Below are 17,858 nucleotides of genomic sequence, written 5' to 3' on the forward strand. Positions count from 1 at the left end.
TTATAACAGTGAGAAAACATCTGATTCACTGCACTATTACTGTCAGATGTAACCATGTGCAATAGAGAAAAGTGTCCTCGGATTCTGGAATGTTGCATAATTTACTTCAGAAAAATTGGCCTAGAAGAAAACAGCACAGTATCACACACTCCCCCTCTCTCTGCATTTTGAGGGCTTTCAGAGGTAACGGGTTCCAGATGTTTCACATTCTCACTCCATCGTTGCCTTGCTTTACTTCTAGCTGCCAAAGATGTGACATAACACCATGGATTGTTCTCTTTACGTCAGTTTCTGTCACCATGCTTAGGTAACTCAAGAGGGTTTTGGGAAATCGGGAACATTTTCACACACAAATTCAGTGCAAGGGTTTCCGGGAAATGGTCGAGACGCACCATGATGAGTTTTAAACATCTTTTGGCAGGCTATATCAGCATTTCTAAACTAAATTGATTTCTTGTTTCCCCTTTAAGTCCCAATTAAGATAAAAGTATATGTGGGTTGCAGCAAGCAATTAATCAGGACTGTTTTACACCAGACCACATTTTCATACATTTTAGTACAGAATGTGGCCATAGATTTCTTTACTTATCCATCACTGTACAATGGTTTTACTAGGACTTTTTGTGTTCTGTAGCAGCCCACTGTTCACCAAGTAGATTTTAATAACATGCCATGTGAATATGGAACATTCCAATACCAATAGGGCTTTAATTAGTTAACTCTGGTTAATTCTAAACTTATCTTGCTGCACTTTACACTGCACATACTGGCTGTTCATAAACTGACGTTTCACACTAGCTACATTCCTAAACTGCAGCTCTTTTATCAGTTCATGTGTTTTTAATCACCGTTCGACATTTCCCCTCAAACGTGCGCTATCAGTTATTGTCCAGTGCACGTGAATATGGGGCACGTGGTGCAATGTGAATTTGTAACCTAACTTATATCATAGAACCTTGGTTTTGCATTCATTTAAACGTCAAGGTTATTTGTCACCTAACTAATAAGTGGTCTATTACTGACATCTATGTGTCATATAAAGAATGACAACTATAGTTAATCAGTTTATATGACCAAGTCCTGTCCAAATGTTTGACGCATTGTACTGTATTTTCACATAAATATTCTATAGTCTGCATTGTTTATTGATTATTTTGACAAGTTTATTGATAATGTATGTACTGCAACCAAAGACTACTACTCATAGCCACATGTTGATAACTAAATATGAACAAATCAGTAGGGGGGAAAACTGGTTTCAAGTTAGTTTATTCCTTAAAACTTATAGGCTATGTTTATGTATTTAAATAGGTCAATCATATCTAAAGCACATGCCTGAATTTGTGTTTCCTTCAGTGACTCAGCGAGATTAGACAAGTCCAACTACACCTGGAGCAACACAGACACACCCATAAGAACATTTAAAGAAAACCACCTGCAGGAACACTGACCTGCCATTATGCAAATGATATTTCACCGCTGGCTGCAAAACAGGGCTGTAACAGGATTATATGAAAATATGGAGTATGCATACCATTGGATTTAAGCCTTGCGTTGTGCATTGTCGGACACTTAAACTGACAAAAAAGAAATTGTATTTGTAAGGAATTTATTTTTTCTGGTCTAAATGTATGTATATCAACGGTTGAAGGTGTAGGACCATAAAATGTTAATCCAATCATATTCCTCAGTCCACAGATTATGATAGGCTGTCCTACCTACCTGTCAATTTCTATATTTGCAAAACCTCTGTGCACCTTGTTGCACACACTGGATACGTCATCAGCGCGTTCCATTATGCTGTTGCAGACACAGCGAGAATGGAAGGCGTTGTTATTGTAATATTATGAGCTTTGTACTGTAATGTTTTCTCACTGGTGCATGAGGCAATTTGACAACACTGCATTCATCTCTCCACCAATGCCATCTTTGTGTCAGTGTCACTGGTGCATTCGCCCGTGTGCATTCATGTGTTTTGGAGGAGGTGTGGCTTTGGAGAGTGATTTGCAGGGAGGGTGGGATCTTATCCTTTCCAAATTACCTTGCTATTGCCTCTTAGAAATGGCCTAACCTGCTTTAAAAGGTAGCATATAGTTTGCCAAAATGAATAAATAAAATTGAAAGTAATTTACTGAAGTTGTACCAAACCTGTATGAATTTCATTCTTCCGCTGAAGACAAATTTAGTATTTTAAAGAATTTGGGTAAACAAGCAGTTGCTGGTCCCCTTTGACTTCCACAGTAATTTTTTCCATACTGTAGAAATCAATGGAGACCATTAAGGTTATCCATTTATCAATAATATTTTAGATAGATAGATAGATAGATAGATAGATAGATAGATAGATAGATAGATAGATAGATAGATAGATAGATAGATAGATAGATAGATAGATAGATAGATAGATGAGTTTTGATATTTTGTACTGAAACTACTGAAATTACATTTGTAACATTAGTAACCACTGAAATGAAAATAATTTTCCAAGATTACCATCATACTGCCATAAATAAGTTTTTTGTTGTTGTTTTGTTTGGTAGGCTATTTATGTGTTTAGTCTTTGTACACGAATCATCAGTATATGGTAGACTATATAGGTGCCATGTGGTGCAATTTAAGGGAAGTCATTTATTAAACGTTTACCTATGACTCCACCCATGAGTACGTCATAAGTTTTCAGGAGTTTCAGGGGTTTCTCCATTGGGACAGCTGACGGTGAGATCACTTGAGTGGGTAAGTGAAAATCAAAAGCGTCCCACAGTTCAGCGTTCCGTTTGTGTGTGTGGCACATTGGAAGAGAGCAATTTCAGATTCAGTGTTCGGTTTAAAGTGCTGCTCTCGAGTTCAGTCGCATTCGAACCATGGCTGCTGTGAAGGCGCTTCAACAGTGGTGCAAAATCCAGTGTGAAGGCTATCGGGACGTGTCGATTACCAACATGACAACATCTTTCCGGGACGGTCTGGCTTTCTGCGCTCTAATTCACAAACACAGACCGGACTTGATGTAAGTAACAGCCTCCCCACAGCGAACGAGAGCGCGGTTTAGCGCTGCATTGTCCTCCGAAAACGACAACATATGAACTTTGGACGAAAATTGAAACGCTTATCATTCAAACGTAGAGTTTGTTAACAGTTTATAGTTCGTTTAAGACTTTAGAACATTTAGAACTGTGGTTCAAAACAAAAGACGCCTTTGAACTTAAGACGAGGACATAAACATATTTTAGTAATTCAGAACGTCGAGAACGTGACGGCATCAGTAAAAGTTTCAGTACTTGGAAAAATAAGAACACTCAAAATGTTTTAATTTAAACTTAGGGAATGTATAACTTAGGGGGAAAAGAACATTAGAACTTTTAGACCTTAATAAAAACTTTAGAACGAAGTAGAAACTGATACCTTAGAACTGAATCTGAGCTTGGAAATGTTTAGTAGGCTACTGAAATACTTTTAAGATAAGAACAAAACAACTTTTTGAATTCAGGACCTGGGGCCTGTTTCATGAAACAAGTTTACCAAATAAGCCAGGTTTATTTCAGTTGGTTCATTTTTATTTGGTTCAAAATTCAGTCTAACTGAAATAAGCCTGGCTTATTTGGTAAACTTGTTTTATGAAACTGGCCCCAGAACATTAGCAGTTATGTTATATTAAAACTTAATTTGAACATAAGAATATATGAACTTTTAAAAACTCGGACTAGAAGTTACAATGAGGATATTGGAGCTTTTAGGACTATATACAAAATCATAAATACTTATTTTAGGTTTAATGCAACTGATTTTGTTTTTGAAAAACTAATAGCACCATTAATCTTAACATTCGACTTGTTTAAACTTGACAGACTGCATGCTTGTGGTTGTGTTTGTATTAATGTCAGATTTATATTGTTAATATTGGCATGGGGAAAATACCATTTGTTTACTCATGTACTCTTGTCTCAAATTGTCTGCTCTCTTGCAGAGACTTTAACTCTTTGAGCAAGGAAAATGTCTATGAAAACAATAAACAGGTAAGATTGCTCACTTTATAAAATGGTCTCTTCTAACGTTTATCACTTCTTACTATTGTTGCAGTTACCATAACATTTTACATTCCGTTTATCCATTTCATTGTTGAAAATATTTTTTTTTATTCATTTTGAATACCTGCCTTTGGTATCTTTCGATTATCATAACTGTCACAACAATAGTTAACCACAAACTTTTCCTCATATGACTGTTCTTGGAGGATAAAAAAAATATATAGGTTCTATAGAGTACTATTTTGGTTTATGAGTGGTTTAAAGCATTTATACTTTTTTTTTCTAAAGATGAAAAGTTATTTTTTTTTTTTCAAGTTAAATGCTCCCCTAGGCCTTAGCATGTATGTTTTTTTGTCAGAGCAGTAGAGCAAAACAACTGAATCAGCTTGAAGTGTTCTGGGAAATGCCTTCATTCCATAAAGGTCACAACCCTATCATGTTAACAGTTAGCAAGTTTCCTAGACCTCTCGTAGAGCTATTGGTCCTATGTGTGGTTGACCAGGATCAAGATCTGAAACAGCCGCATATTTAAGGCCTATTTCTGTGGTTTCTTCTGTTTTCGCAACAGCTGAATCACATGTGGAGTTGTTGTAGGCCATAATAAATCATCATCTGCAGACTCTTATGTTCCTGTTTCCACGGAAAAGGAATGGGATCCAAAAAGGTCATTGTTGTGAAAGAGACAATACAAAAGCACATAATGAAAAGTACTGCAAAGGAAATGCTAATAAACAGCTTTGTGAGTATGTAAGGATGTCACTCTCTCTCTTTTTTTTTTTTTTTTTTTTTTTGTAAATGGAGCTAGTGTGACAAAGACAGTGAAAATGAAAGTGTTAACCGTTAAGATAAGGTAACGCATGGTTAACAGGGTGGAGATTCAGTATCAGGTAAAAGAGAAAGCTTGCACAAGACCGAGTGTTCAACGTTTCGTTTGTCAAACTATGCAGTGGTGCAAAGGCAATGAAATGTTTTGTTCCCTCTCATTGCAATGCTCTGTTATGTGAGAAAACATGTCTGATACAAAAAATAAGTCTTAACATTCTTCGTTATTAGCTAACAGTAACTTTGGCGTGAGAATTTTAGTAATGATCTGTAGTGGTTTCCAGCTTTTACATTTAGATTTATGGTCTTTGAATCACATTACATGTTGTGTGAGAAGTTTTTAATGAATCTTTACTGAGAAATACCTCCCCTTTTATTGCTCTTGATTTTAATCTAGATGGTTTTCTCATTCTCTCTTTCCTTGTTCATGTCTGCGCTTGTTTATTTTTGATGGAAGCTTTTTTTTCTCCTAAAGAAATCCGGGCCAAGTTGACATTTTTGTGTGTGTATAATGGGCACGGAGGAATCGTAGTTTAACCACTTAGTGCCTCTAGATGGAAAATCACCACAAATTACAAACTTGCTCAACCATTCATCATTGTAGCATTGTGAATTATACATGAGCTAAAAGCTGATCTGCTGACATAGTCACACTATTATGAGTAATAGTGACCAGACAAAGAAAATAAAAAGTCCCTGTTTTGGTATATAAGGTCAAGCAATATTTTCTGTGTAAGAGCTAATACAAAGCAGAAATACAGTTGTTTAATGTGTAAAAAGCTCTTAAATTGTCAAATTCCTTGTCTATTCCCAGTTAATGTTTGGTTTTACTCGAGTTCTTCCTCTTTTGCAGCCTGTAGATATCAAACATCTCTTAAAATCCGGAATTATTATATTTTTTTTTTGCAGTCCTTAGCAATTGATGATCGGGGTGAATACATTTGAACTCGTTCAGTATGAAATCCTCAAATTCTTCTGCCACGCAGATGTTTCCCTCTTGTGTAAATAATTTTTTTTTTTTCTTTTTTTGTCATTTTATGAATTTATTGACCAGGCTTTCGAGGTGGCAGAGAATGAGTTGGGTATTCCTGCCTTGCTGGATGCCGAAGACATGGTGGCTTTACGAGTGCCTGATCGCCTCAGCATCCTGACCTATGTGTCCCAGTACTACAATTATTTCCATGGACGCTCTCCTAGTAAGACATATACATGACAAATAGTACTGTAACTGTATAACTGTTATCCACCCAGTTTACAAAAGTTAAGATTGTGTTCAGACATACAGATATCCAGAAGCCATAAAACTTAATCTTGAGATACAAGCTATGTTCAAAAAAGTTCAGTGTAAAGAAAGGATAATATAAATGGTAGCATAATGTGAAACCTTAGGAGTTTTATAACCCTGCAGACTGAAGTAAACCAGATTTTTGCAATTCCATTTAGTGCCTCCAGTGATTCAGAAATGACAGCCTTCACTTTTAAACCTAATTAGGACCCTGTCAATTTTTAGCATTGCTAAAATAATTTCACTTTGTGGATGTGCAGTTGGAGGTATGGCAGGAATTAAAAGACCAGCTGAAGAGTCTAATGAAGCGCCATCTGAGAAGAAGAACCCACCTGTCACAGCTAAAGTGTTTCCCTCCCCTAAACCAGCCACAGAGAACAAGACGCCTAAACCAGAAAACGAAAACAAGGTACACTACGTAACTCCTGACACCTGTCAGCTCACATGGGAACTTCGGTAGTTCTGTATTTCTGGTGTGTGTGCGAGTGTGTGTAATGCAAATTCATGGGTACATAACAAACCTTGTCTTGGGTTACATACTTCTGATATGATAACTTATGTCAAATATTGGTATAAACAAATCTTATATTGAGGTATTGTTTGCACAGTGCTTCATGACTAATTATTTTTTTTCATAATTTCCAGAGAGAAGTTTTGGCAGAACGTGCCAATAAAACGACTCTGAGCAGCAGTTGTAACGTGTGCCACCAGCACGTTCACCTTGTGCAGCGCCACCTAGTAGATGGGAAACTGTACCACAGGAACTGCTTTAAGTCAGTTCTATTAAGTTATTTCATTATATTATCAAAAGTGATACTTTAAATACTTTAAAATGTTACAGATTTCTATTCAAAATGAATTTTGTATTCATCAAAACTGATCATGTTTCCAGAAAAGTATTAAGCAGCAAAAAGGATTTCAACATTGATACTACTAAGAACCATTGTTAGTAATTGAGCACCAATAATAACTGCTCATATCTGAGCACCACATCAGCTTATTAGAATGATTTCTGAAGGATCAGATGCTGAAGACTGGTGTAATGATGATAAAAAATTAGCTTTGCATCATAGGAATAAATGACATTTAAAACGTATCAAAAAAACAGTTGTTTATACTTCCCAATATTGCATATTTTTGATCAAATAAATGCAGCCTTGGTAACATAAGATAAAGGGATTTTTTTTTTTTATTCCAATCTTTTGACAGGTTGTGTATGTAAATGCATCCACCACACATGACTAGTGAATCATGTATATAATGCTTAAATTTCCATCATAATGATTTAATTTGAGTAGTGTAATTTGGGAACGTTTTTGTAATGGCTGACTTTCAGTTGAAATAGTTTTATATATTCCTTTAATTGTTTGCTGCATGGCAGCTATTATAGGGTTCATTGTTTTGTGTTCAGTCAGCTGATCATTTAGCAGAATACCAGTGAATAATAGCAGTGACACTTTTTTTTTGTCATGTCAAAAAGGGAGTGAAGATCATCTCCTGATGTTTTTAGAAAGTCTTTTCATTATCAGATCTAAGTATAGAATATTTTTTTCTGTTTTGTTAATGATGAACTCTCTATTCAACAGATGCAAAGAGTGTTCCACTATTCTTCTCTCTGGCACGTACAAGCCTGGAAAAGCAGCGGGAACTTTCATCTGCAAGACACACACAAGCATAGAGAAGCCTGTAACCGTCCCGACTACACACATCACCGTGACTCCACCAAAAACACCATCCACATTTATAAGCAAGACTGACCAGAATGCATCAGGAGATACTGGAAAAACTGGTTTAACACCTAACACATCTAAACCAAGCTGGTTGGCCAATAAAAGTGACCGTGTACCCGCTCGTGAGTTAACTGCCACACCTACTCCAGCGGTTCGGCTCACACCAGCGCCAAAAACAACTCCAGCACCAGAGACTACAACTGTGAAGACCTCCTTTAGCCCCCGAACGCCCACAGAGTCTCTTAAACCAGCAGGCAACAGTGTAGAGAAGAACCAAGAAGCCAGAAAGAGGTGAATGTCTTTCAGTTTACTATTCTGATATTTTATTGGATCACTGTTAAGTAAAACTATATATATATATATATATATATATATATATATATATATATATATATATATATATATATATATATATATATATATATATATATATATATATATATATATATATATATATAATGCCCCATTTTTTTTTTTTTTTAAATAAAGCTAAAATAAAAAAAAATATGCTAATTCAAACTATTAATAAATAAAATTATGGTATATAAATAATTGTATTTATTTTTTACTTTGGATCAGGAAAAGGGTCTGTATTAGACTGGTGAAGGGGTAATGTTCCAGCAGGCTAAATTACATAAAATATGGTTTCTAAGAATTTCATGTTTTATCGCTGATCATTGGAGAGTGTTTAAAATATTATTTTTATTCATGTTGCAAGATATATTGGTGCCATGTCAGTACATATTACATATTACATTCCATATTTTATTGGAAATGGTCAAAACGGAACATAACATCCAGAATTGAATAATAATTATTATTACTTTTTTTAAATATTTAATTCCCTTTACCATCATCTAACACTCCCTTTTAAAAATCTAATAACACTGCAATTCTCAAAATCAATATCCATTTTCATACTGTACTTTATAATGTTGTGAAGGCTAAATCACTTTGCATTTATACCATTCATTTTTTTTCAGATTATTATTAAAATGTATTTTACTATTAGTAGTAGTAGTAGTAGTAGTATCAATAATAATAAAATCATAATATTTATACACTTATTTAGACAAAATTTAGTTTTAATGGTTATGTTCAATAACCATAATGGCCACATGAAAATGGCAGGCTTGTTGAAATGACTAGAACCTTAATATTGTTTTTTTCTTTCTTTCTTTGGCTAGGTTCTTTGAGTCCAGCAGCAGTCCCAGCAGTAATGTGCCTGCCAGTAAGAGCACCCCATCATACACCTCAACTATATCTGTGAGTCCAGCAAATGTTCAAACTCCTACACCAGAGAGCACTGCACCTAGAGCCACTGCAGGAGCCGCAGCTGGTAGAGGTAGAGTCCTGCTGCGTGTGGGAGACGGGCCAAAAACACAGGACACCGAAAAAGAGAAGGAGAATGAAAAGGAGAAAGCCAAAACTGTGATCGGCAAGATGGTGACCGTGGAAAAGAATAACAACAACTCTCATCAGAGTCAAGCTGGGCTGAAAGCAAACAACAGGTGAGCTAGATTCACCTTTATCATTCACACATTACATAGCTGGCATATATTTTATGACTTGTTTTCACAGGGTGTGGTGTACAAGGGTCATTAATGAAACCGAATTATAGCCTTTATGTACTCAAGCATGTCGAGGATTGTTTAAATTCATGTTTTGTGGACATGTTTGTATAAAAAGGTATGTCCATCATTAACACAATCTCTCCTCACTTTGGTTTCTATAGTAATGTTTCCCCTGTGGAGTCTGGTGCTAAAGGCCCCTCAGGTAGGGTGCGTCTCAAAGCACTGGATACCAGCGTGGAACCTACTGCCCCGGCTGCTGCAGCGCCGTCCTGGATCAAAGATAATACCTTAAATAAAACCTCCAGGCCTGCGAGCACGGTGTCGTTTAACAGCAAGGGTGAGGAAGACACACCTGCTGCACTGATAACATACAGACATTGATCTTGGGCATTTTGCTTGATGGATTTTTAACATTTTTAATTGTTAGACATTACAAATGTCATTACTGTCAAATCTGATTATGTGCATCCTAAATAGAAGTTGAAAATCTTACTTGTGCCACATTTTAGGACAGTAGTGTAGTTGTAAGCCAAAATTCAGATTTAATTTATTAATACAAATTTTATTGTAAGACCAACAAAGAAGTTGATGTAGGAACGGTTTCTTCCTAAACCGTCTAAGAACGATAACCAAAATTTTCTCATTTTTTAAAATGTCTACTATGTCCATTTCTAAATGAATTTTTTTTTAAATGTCCTTTCAGAAAACGATACAGCTCCGTCTGATTGGAGGTCCAGGCTCAAACCTGTAAAGTAAGTTTAAAGTGCTTGTTTCTCTCTAAATGAAATGTGCTTTTGATCTTTACTAATACTGTCTTGTTCTTTAATATCTTTTTCTTTCTCCTTTTAAATCATTTAATAACATCTTTAACCAAATCATCCTGCTCTTCATTGATTAACTGATTGGTTCTCCAGACAGTCTGTCCCTCCCATTCCTTCACGCTCTCTTGTGATTGGTTTTGATTGGCGCGTAAACCTGCTGCGCCCAATAAGACCGGCAGTGGGTCGTATCTGAAAGTCCCCAGAGCAATAGAGCTCAGTACACAAGCACCCCCCCCCATGAAGATCTTTCACCTGTAACTGCCCCTTTAACATGCCTCACCCTCCCAAACTTTCACCTGTCAGAGGTGAGAGAAGCCATACTGAACATTTAGTTTCTGAGAAACAAAACGGAAAAGTTTCATATCTTCTCATCTCTTTTCCTTTTTATAGAACTGTCGGTTCCACAGAAAACACTGGCTCACCCTCCAAGAAGCCAGAAGCAGCTTCCTCTCCACGGGCATCTGGTCTGGGAATCTCCCAGACATCGGTTCCTGCACCATCTACCACAACCATCACCATTAGCATCAACTCGCCCAAAGCTCCCTCACCTAGCCCGATGAAAAACGGGACTAAAGCTAGTGGTAAGATCTTAGGAAAATTGGTTTCAGCTATAAGTTTGTTTTTAGTCTAATGTTATTTCATTTCAGCTTTATTTTACTTACTGAAAAACGATTAAGTTTTAGTTAACAATAACAACAATAACAAAAACACTCAAGTTTGTTTTGTGTGTGAATGTATCTTGTTTTAATGATGTTAAAATGTTGTCATTATTACTGTGAAACAAAATCAAGATACTGATTTTATTTTTGCAGTGTATGAGAACCATTTTTACACATCAGGTTATGAACATAGTCCTTCAGTGTCACACATACATGTTTTTTTGTTTTTTTCGTATGGTACCATGTCCAAAAACTATGCAAATAAAGTTATACTTTCTGTAAGGATCCCACGTACAGCCAAACATGCATTATATACTAGTATGAGCAATTAATTGCATTTAAATGAATAAAGGAGCACTGCATGTTGTATATTTGATTCTTAGTTTCTATAGTTCTCTGTTCATCTGTGTGTTTTCATCTCTGTCTGTCTACTAGACTCCAGCAGTGGCAGCATCATATCTCCTGGTAGTCCTTCAGACACTGAAACTCACAAATTGCAAAAGGTGTGTGGCATTTCTGTCTGCACTGATGTGTGTGAGTGTTGAGGAGATACTTTTTCAAGGGGCCCATTTAGACTATTTTGGAGGGTCAAAAGGACCATTGGGGCACCGTTATCTTTGAATAGACTGTTAGAATCAAAATAAAGTGACTTCATAGTAAGCAAGTCTTTTCACTCCTCTGATAGAATAGAAGAGCATTGAAATTAATAAATAAACCATTAATGATCTGTACAAAGTCGTTTGTGCAGAAAGTCAATGTTTGATGTATTGTGTGTCTGTTTGCTTTAGCCGGGTTACATTCCGAAGGAAGACATTCAAAAAGAACTGAAGGAAATCGAGATGAATATGAACGAGCTGGAGAAAAGAGGAGTAGAGCTGGAAAAACAACTTCGACAATGTGATGAGGGTCTGTACACACACACTCTTAAAAGCGGCTCTTTTACAAATAATAAAAGAATGAATAGCCTTGTCAGATCCACTTCTCAGACAATCACATTATAAAGGAAGAATTATTTTACTGTGTCCATTTATCTTGCAAAACAAATGGATTTTATGAATTTGAAAATTTAGCAACTTTTAATATATATATATATAAAATTCAAAGTCTAGATGTTGTCCTATGGTGCTCCAGCAGGTGGAGACAAATCTTGCAAATGTGGATTTTCAACTCTTAACACGTGTTAGACTAAACAAATGCAATTATGTTTAAAGAAATCTTGTATTTTGTTTGTTTCTTCAGAAGGACAAGAGGACACATTAATGAATGACTTAATGGTGGACTGGTTTACCCTCATCAGAAACAAACAGGTCTACATGAGACGCGAATCCGAGCTTGTGTACATGTATGTGTAAAACATTGACTTACTGGAATGCTGATAGTGAATATCTTTTATTTCTGAATATGCATTAAACGCTTAAATTATCTGTGACTGTGTTCTGATAGTGCCAAGACACAGGATCTAGAGGAAGAGCAACCCAGTGTTGAGGCCGAACTCAGGAAACTGCTGGACAAGCCAGGTTTGTCCAACACTGGAAAAAGTCAAACATCATTTGTTTGCAGATGCCACTTGATCAAACACTTTGTTTGTGTAGTGCAATGGCACTCGTACTTTTTGGGGTTACTGTATCACAGGAGGATGATGACGTTTTGTGTAGACAGTTGTAAACTGATTGTGTGATTTGGGTAATTTAATCTACTTTTCTTTAAAGCTTCATATCACTTGTGTAATCTAATCTAGCTATTTAATGATGTTTCTATCCTGTAGACCATCTGAAGACATCTTGGGATCGTAAACGAGAAGAAGAGCTGATGGAGAAACTTGTGGGGATTGTGAACGACAGGAACGCTATAGTGGAGGGACTGGATGAAGACAGACTGAGGTGTGCAACACGCATCATATCCACTTTCCCTGGTTACTTCAGCAGAAGATAGAAGTTACGAAATATTGATGAAAAAAAAAACTTGAAGATTTATAATAATATGCACAGTATGACTAAATACATTCATTAAAGTAAATAGGCTAGCTATGTATATATCTTTGTTTTTTTTATTTATTATTATTACACACACACACGCGCATATGTGTATATGTATGCACAGGTTCATCTCAATAAATCAAAATGTCATGGAAAATTTTATTTCAGTAATTCAACTCAAATTGTGAAACTTGTGTGTTAAATAAATTCAGTGCACACAGACTGAAGTAGTTTAAGTCTTTAGTCCTGTTAATTGTGAGGATTTTGGCTCACTTTTAACAAAAACCCACCAATTCACGATCTCAACAATCTAGAATATGGTGACATGCCAATCAGCTGATCAACTCAAAACACCTGCAAAGGTTTCCTGAGCCTTCAAGATGGTCTCTCAGTTTGGTTCACTACGCTACTCAATCATGGGGAAGACTGCTGGTCTGACAGTTGACCATAAGACAATCATTGACGCCCTTCACAAGTAGGGTAAGACACAAACATTCATTGCCAAAGAAGCTGGCTGTTCACAGAGTGCTGTATCCAAGCATGTTAACATTAAGGGGAAGGAAAAAGTGTGGAATAAAAAGAGGCACAACCAACGGTTTACCATGAAATTCTAGAGCACTTCATACTTACTTCTGCTGACCAGCTTTTTGAAGATGCTGATTTAATTTTCCAGCAGGATTTGGCACCTGACCACACTGCCAAAAGCAACAAAAGTTGGTTAAATGAACATACTTTCCAGAAGGCCTGCAATTCACTAAAAGGTTTTTTTTTTTTTTTTTTTTTTTTTTTTTTTTTTATTGGTCTTATGAAGTATTTTTATTTGTTGAGGTGAATTGGTGGGTTTTTGTTAAAAGTGAGCCAAAACCATCACAATTAAAAGAACCAAAGACTTAAACTACTTCAGTCTGTGTGCACTGAATTTATTTAATACATGAGTTTCACAATTTGAGTTGAATTACTGAAATAAATGAAATTTTCCACATCATTCTAATTTATCTAATTAATAATTAACATTTGTATAATTTCTCTCTCCCTCTCTCGCTTTTTATTTATTTATTTATTGACCGACCGACCTACTACATTCCAATCTTTTTTTTTTCCCAGAGTGCTATTGCATATCTAAACTTACTTAATGTGACATTTGTGAATCATCTTATGCTTCTATCTACAGGGAGGAAGAGGAGGATGAGCAGCTGAATAAGATGATGGAGAATCTTGGTAGGTATAATTATGTATATATTATGACTGTTATGTAGCATTAAAACCTGAGATTAAAAATACATTTTCCCTTTAGCTTTTGAAAAAGGAAGAGGAAATTCTTCAAAATAAATATTTAAGCTTAATAAATAATATTTTCATGAATCCAACATTTAAAGTTTCTCAAAAACATGACAATTTCTTATTTTACAAGGAATTACATTACATTTTTCTCTAGCTAGAAATGGATTACTCTGCACCAGCTGGCTCTGATTTTAAAGAGACAGAAATTTGCAGCCAACTCTATTTATTATGGTCCATTGAATGTCTGTGGGATGATTCAAAATGAACATCCCTTCCTGTTTGCAAATAATAAGAGGCTGGCAGGCAAGAGACAATTGTTTATTGTCACCATTTGTTCACTGATGGCAGAGAGAATCATTATTGGTAATGTTTAGTGTCTGTTTCTAGTCAACATAATATAAATTAATATTTAGTTTAATATGGTAAAACTGGTTGCACATGAGATTTCTACTCAAGACCAACATTGTAAATAAGCCACTGCAATCTAATGTGCTAAATACAGAAAACTTGAAGTTTTCTAATAAAAAAATTGTATTAATTGCACAATACTATTTGCACTTTTAACAAAGCAGTTCAGAGGTTGAGCAAAGTATTTCTATCCCTGATGTTAAAACTAAAGTTTTTCTTTTTGAAAAATAACTGCCACCTGTGCAACTCTCCACCCACCGACTCAAAGTGCTTTGAATCTTTGGAGTAATTGCTCCTTGCATGTTTAAATATTCCACGATTTGAAAGGCCAAACAGGAAAAGTAATGCAACCCATTTTGAATTAATGATCACTAATGGAAACCATAGGTATCTAGCCTTGGCTGATGATCCGTCTGCCTTTTCGAAGCTAAAATTACTTATAATAAAATATATAATTTACCCACCCAATTAAACCAATGCATAAATGTGGGCAAAAGTCATAACCATTTGCAATTCGTGACATAAAAACTGCCGGATGGACCTGAAAGCTGTTACTGATGTTCTGTGGTCACCATTAGTAAATGACCCCTTGGTTTCTTGAAATGAACTTTCTGTACCTGGCAGTTAACTGTGGGTTATGCTTTGCCATTTGCAGATATGAAGAAAGAAAAGGTAAAAGGCAAGAGAAAATCCATAACGCGGTGGTTTAGTCTGAGAAGTAAACGGCCGTCCACAGAGGACTGATCCTCATGAAAAGGGGTGTGTGTGTGTGTGTGTTTTGTCCCAGATCGAATGTTTCCGCTGCAGCTTGAGGTCAGGCCACTAAATCTTAAGTGCAGTTAAACAGGCTTCAACAAATGTTTTGTGTGTGTGTGTGTGTGAAATTACATCATTATATATTTTCTCACACTTTTTTTTAACATACTTTTGCACCTTTTTATGTCTCCTCGTCTCTTGTCATTGTGGGTGTGATTTGTGCATTTGTTAACAAACATTTTGCACTTGAACCCTTTGTATACTGTTGACTGTGTCTCTTAGTGTTTCATTAGGGAATTGGACAGTTTTGAGAGAAATGAAGTCATACTGATTCATATTGGATCAAAGTTAAAAAGGGACAGGTTAAGGTCCGACTCCAACTGAATTAACTTTTTACAATGTATTTTAAATTGAGAATATCACTAATTTTCGCTGGAAACTATCCTGTTAAATCATTTTAATGGTGTATTATCCTGGCACATTTCTACTGTCTCAACAGCAGGGGGCAGACAGTGACTGATTTCAGCTACAGGACACTGTATGCCATGATCTCTCAACAACCTTTGAAAGAACTGATTTAATAGGGTCTCTGTTTAAGACTGTTAGGATTCATCATTTTGTTTCATCAGTCACTAGGATCATACTTTTAACCACTGTCCAGGTAGTTTTTTATTGAGGGTTTTTTTTTTCCTGGGTTTACCATAAATACGAATTGTTTTCATATGATCTGCACTTTTTGTTTTAAATGTTCTTGCTCTCTTTAAACTGTATTTTATCAAAGCTACAATGTGTGTAACAAACTGTTTAGCTGTTTGTACCAAAGTAGTTGCCTAACTGTTTGTGATTTAAGCTGAAAGGTCTCTATTTTTTTACCCAGTGCCCAGCATTTAATTTCAAACCTCTATATTCTGTACAATAAATTTTAATCGTCAACATGAATGCCTTCTTTATATTTTTAGTCCATCTGCAGTTATTAAATGATTACACCTAGTTGTTTCTCTCTTCCATTAGCAAAGCACAAATTTGTTTGCCTACATTTTTCGCACAAATTACTATGTAACGAATGCAAAAATTTACCTTTAACTTGGAAATGTAGTTGTGCTAAAATGTCACCTTTTATTATCTTCATATAGTTGTAAAATGTGTTTTAATAGTAACTTTCAGTAACATTTTTTTCTATATAAAATGTTTTCTGCATTATGCAAAGTTTTTACATGTTAGTTATTTTTTTTTTCTTGAAGTCGTAAAAAAATTTCTGATAAAAAAATACAGTAATTTTGTAAAATACTATATTAATTTAAAATAACTTTTCTATATAAATAGATTTTAAAATGTTAGCCCTGTGATGCTAAAGCCGAATTTTCACCATTATTACTTAAGATATTTTAGATTTTTTTTTTTTAATTATTATTTAAAAGCTTAACTTTTCTTATGTAAAATAACATACTTTATAACTGTTCTTGTCTCATGTGTCAATGACCCAACTATATTGACACTTAGACACTAAAAATTCCTGAACAACTGGAAGTGAACACTTTTGGAAAACCCACAGTGCAGAATTTTATAATAAACTAAATGCTTGGACTACTTTTGGGGATTCCCTATGAAACTGACTAGGTACACAGTGTGTCTATGTAAACCCATACCTGACCAAGATCCTTCTTAATGCATTTTAGCATTTCTGTGTCTTGCAGCATGTTTGCTGGCTTCTAATGCATATAGAGTTATTCCGGTTCTTTATCTGTTTGGCTTTGTCGTTCAGTGAAAAAAATCTGCTGCGACAGATTATAGAGCATGTGAGACCACAAGAATAGGAATGCTAACATATGCTAATGTATGTGTTGACTCTGTCAGCGCTGATATGGCGAGTGGATTACCTGTGTTCCCTTATATCTGATCCACTGAAAGCGTCTACAGCCGAGGACACCCCATTGAGCTTTACATGCGCCGCTGCCTTTGATATGCATTTATGCTAAGAGTGTTTGTTTGCTGCTGCTTGAATCGAGTGATGAATATAGATTTGCTCAAGTGATCCTCTATAGTGTAAGGCCTACTTACACCAATGACCATAATTAAAAAGATGTTATAATTTAGCAAATTTTGCAAGAATAGAGAAATCCTTCAACGATGCAGAGGTAAAAATGATATATATTTTTTGTTTGTTTTCAGCTGATGAACAAAAACACTGACAGCCAATCAGAATTCAATTTACCTTAAAGGGATAGCTCACCCAAAAATAAAAATTCTGTTAATTACTCGCCCTCATACCGTTCCAAAATTGTAAATTGTTTCATCTTCAGAACACAAATTAAGATATTTTTGATGAATTCCGAGAGCTGTCTGACCCTTCATAGAAAGCAAGGGTATACACGATCCAGGCACATACATAAGGACAATGTTAAAATAGTCCATGTGACATCAGTGGTTCAACTGACATCATTCAACTGTGATTTTTATGAAGCTACTAGAATACTTGTCGCGCACAAGAAAACTAAAAGAAAGCCTTTATTCATCACATGCGTGC

At 35.5% G+C, this 17,858-nt stretch overlaps 1 protein-coding gene across 2 annotated transcripts; it reads left to right on the forward strand.

The window, feature by feature from the left end:
- The first annotated feature begins 2,637 nt into the window (after positions 1-2,637).
- micall2b (mical-like 2b) lies at positions 2,638-16,273 on the forward strand. 2 transcript variants are annotated; one of them, XM_026204589.1, is made up of 18 exons: positions 2,638-2,733; positions 2,831-3,004; positions 3,962-4,010; positions 5,899-6,040; positions 6,390-6,538; positions 6,775-6,902; positions 7,716-8,150; positions 9,047-9,370; positions 9,595-9,770; positions 10,137-10,185; positions 10,645-10,835; positions 11,349-11,416; positions 11,702-11,819; positions 12,153-12,255; positions 12,357-12,430; positions 12,679-12,793; positions 14,061-14,107; positions 15,234-15,328. In XM_026204589.1, exons 2-18 carry the CDS (start codon positions 2,862-2,864, stop codon positions 15,320-15,322), a joined length of 2,400 nt encoding a protein of 799 aa, XP_026060374.1. In that variant the 5' UTR covers positions 2,638-2,733; positions 2,831-2,861; the 3' UTR covers positions 15,323-15,328. The 2 variants fall into 2 exon arrangements, with proteins under 2 accessions (XP_026060374.1, XP_026060373.1); XM_026204588.1 differs by lacking the exon at positions 2,638-2,733 and having other exon boundaries at positions 2,862-3,004; positions 15,234-16,273.
- The last annotated feature ends 1,585 nt before the right edge of the window (positions 16,274-17,858 follow it).

The sequence above is a fragment of the Carassius auratus genome, chromosome 26, assembly GCF_003368295.1.
Source record: "Carassius auratus strain Wakin chromosome 26, ASM336829v1, whole genome shotgun sequence".
Lineage (NCBI taxonomy): Eukaryota > Metazoa > Chordata > Actinopteri > Cypriniformes > Cyprinidae > Carassius > Carassius auratus.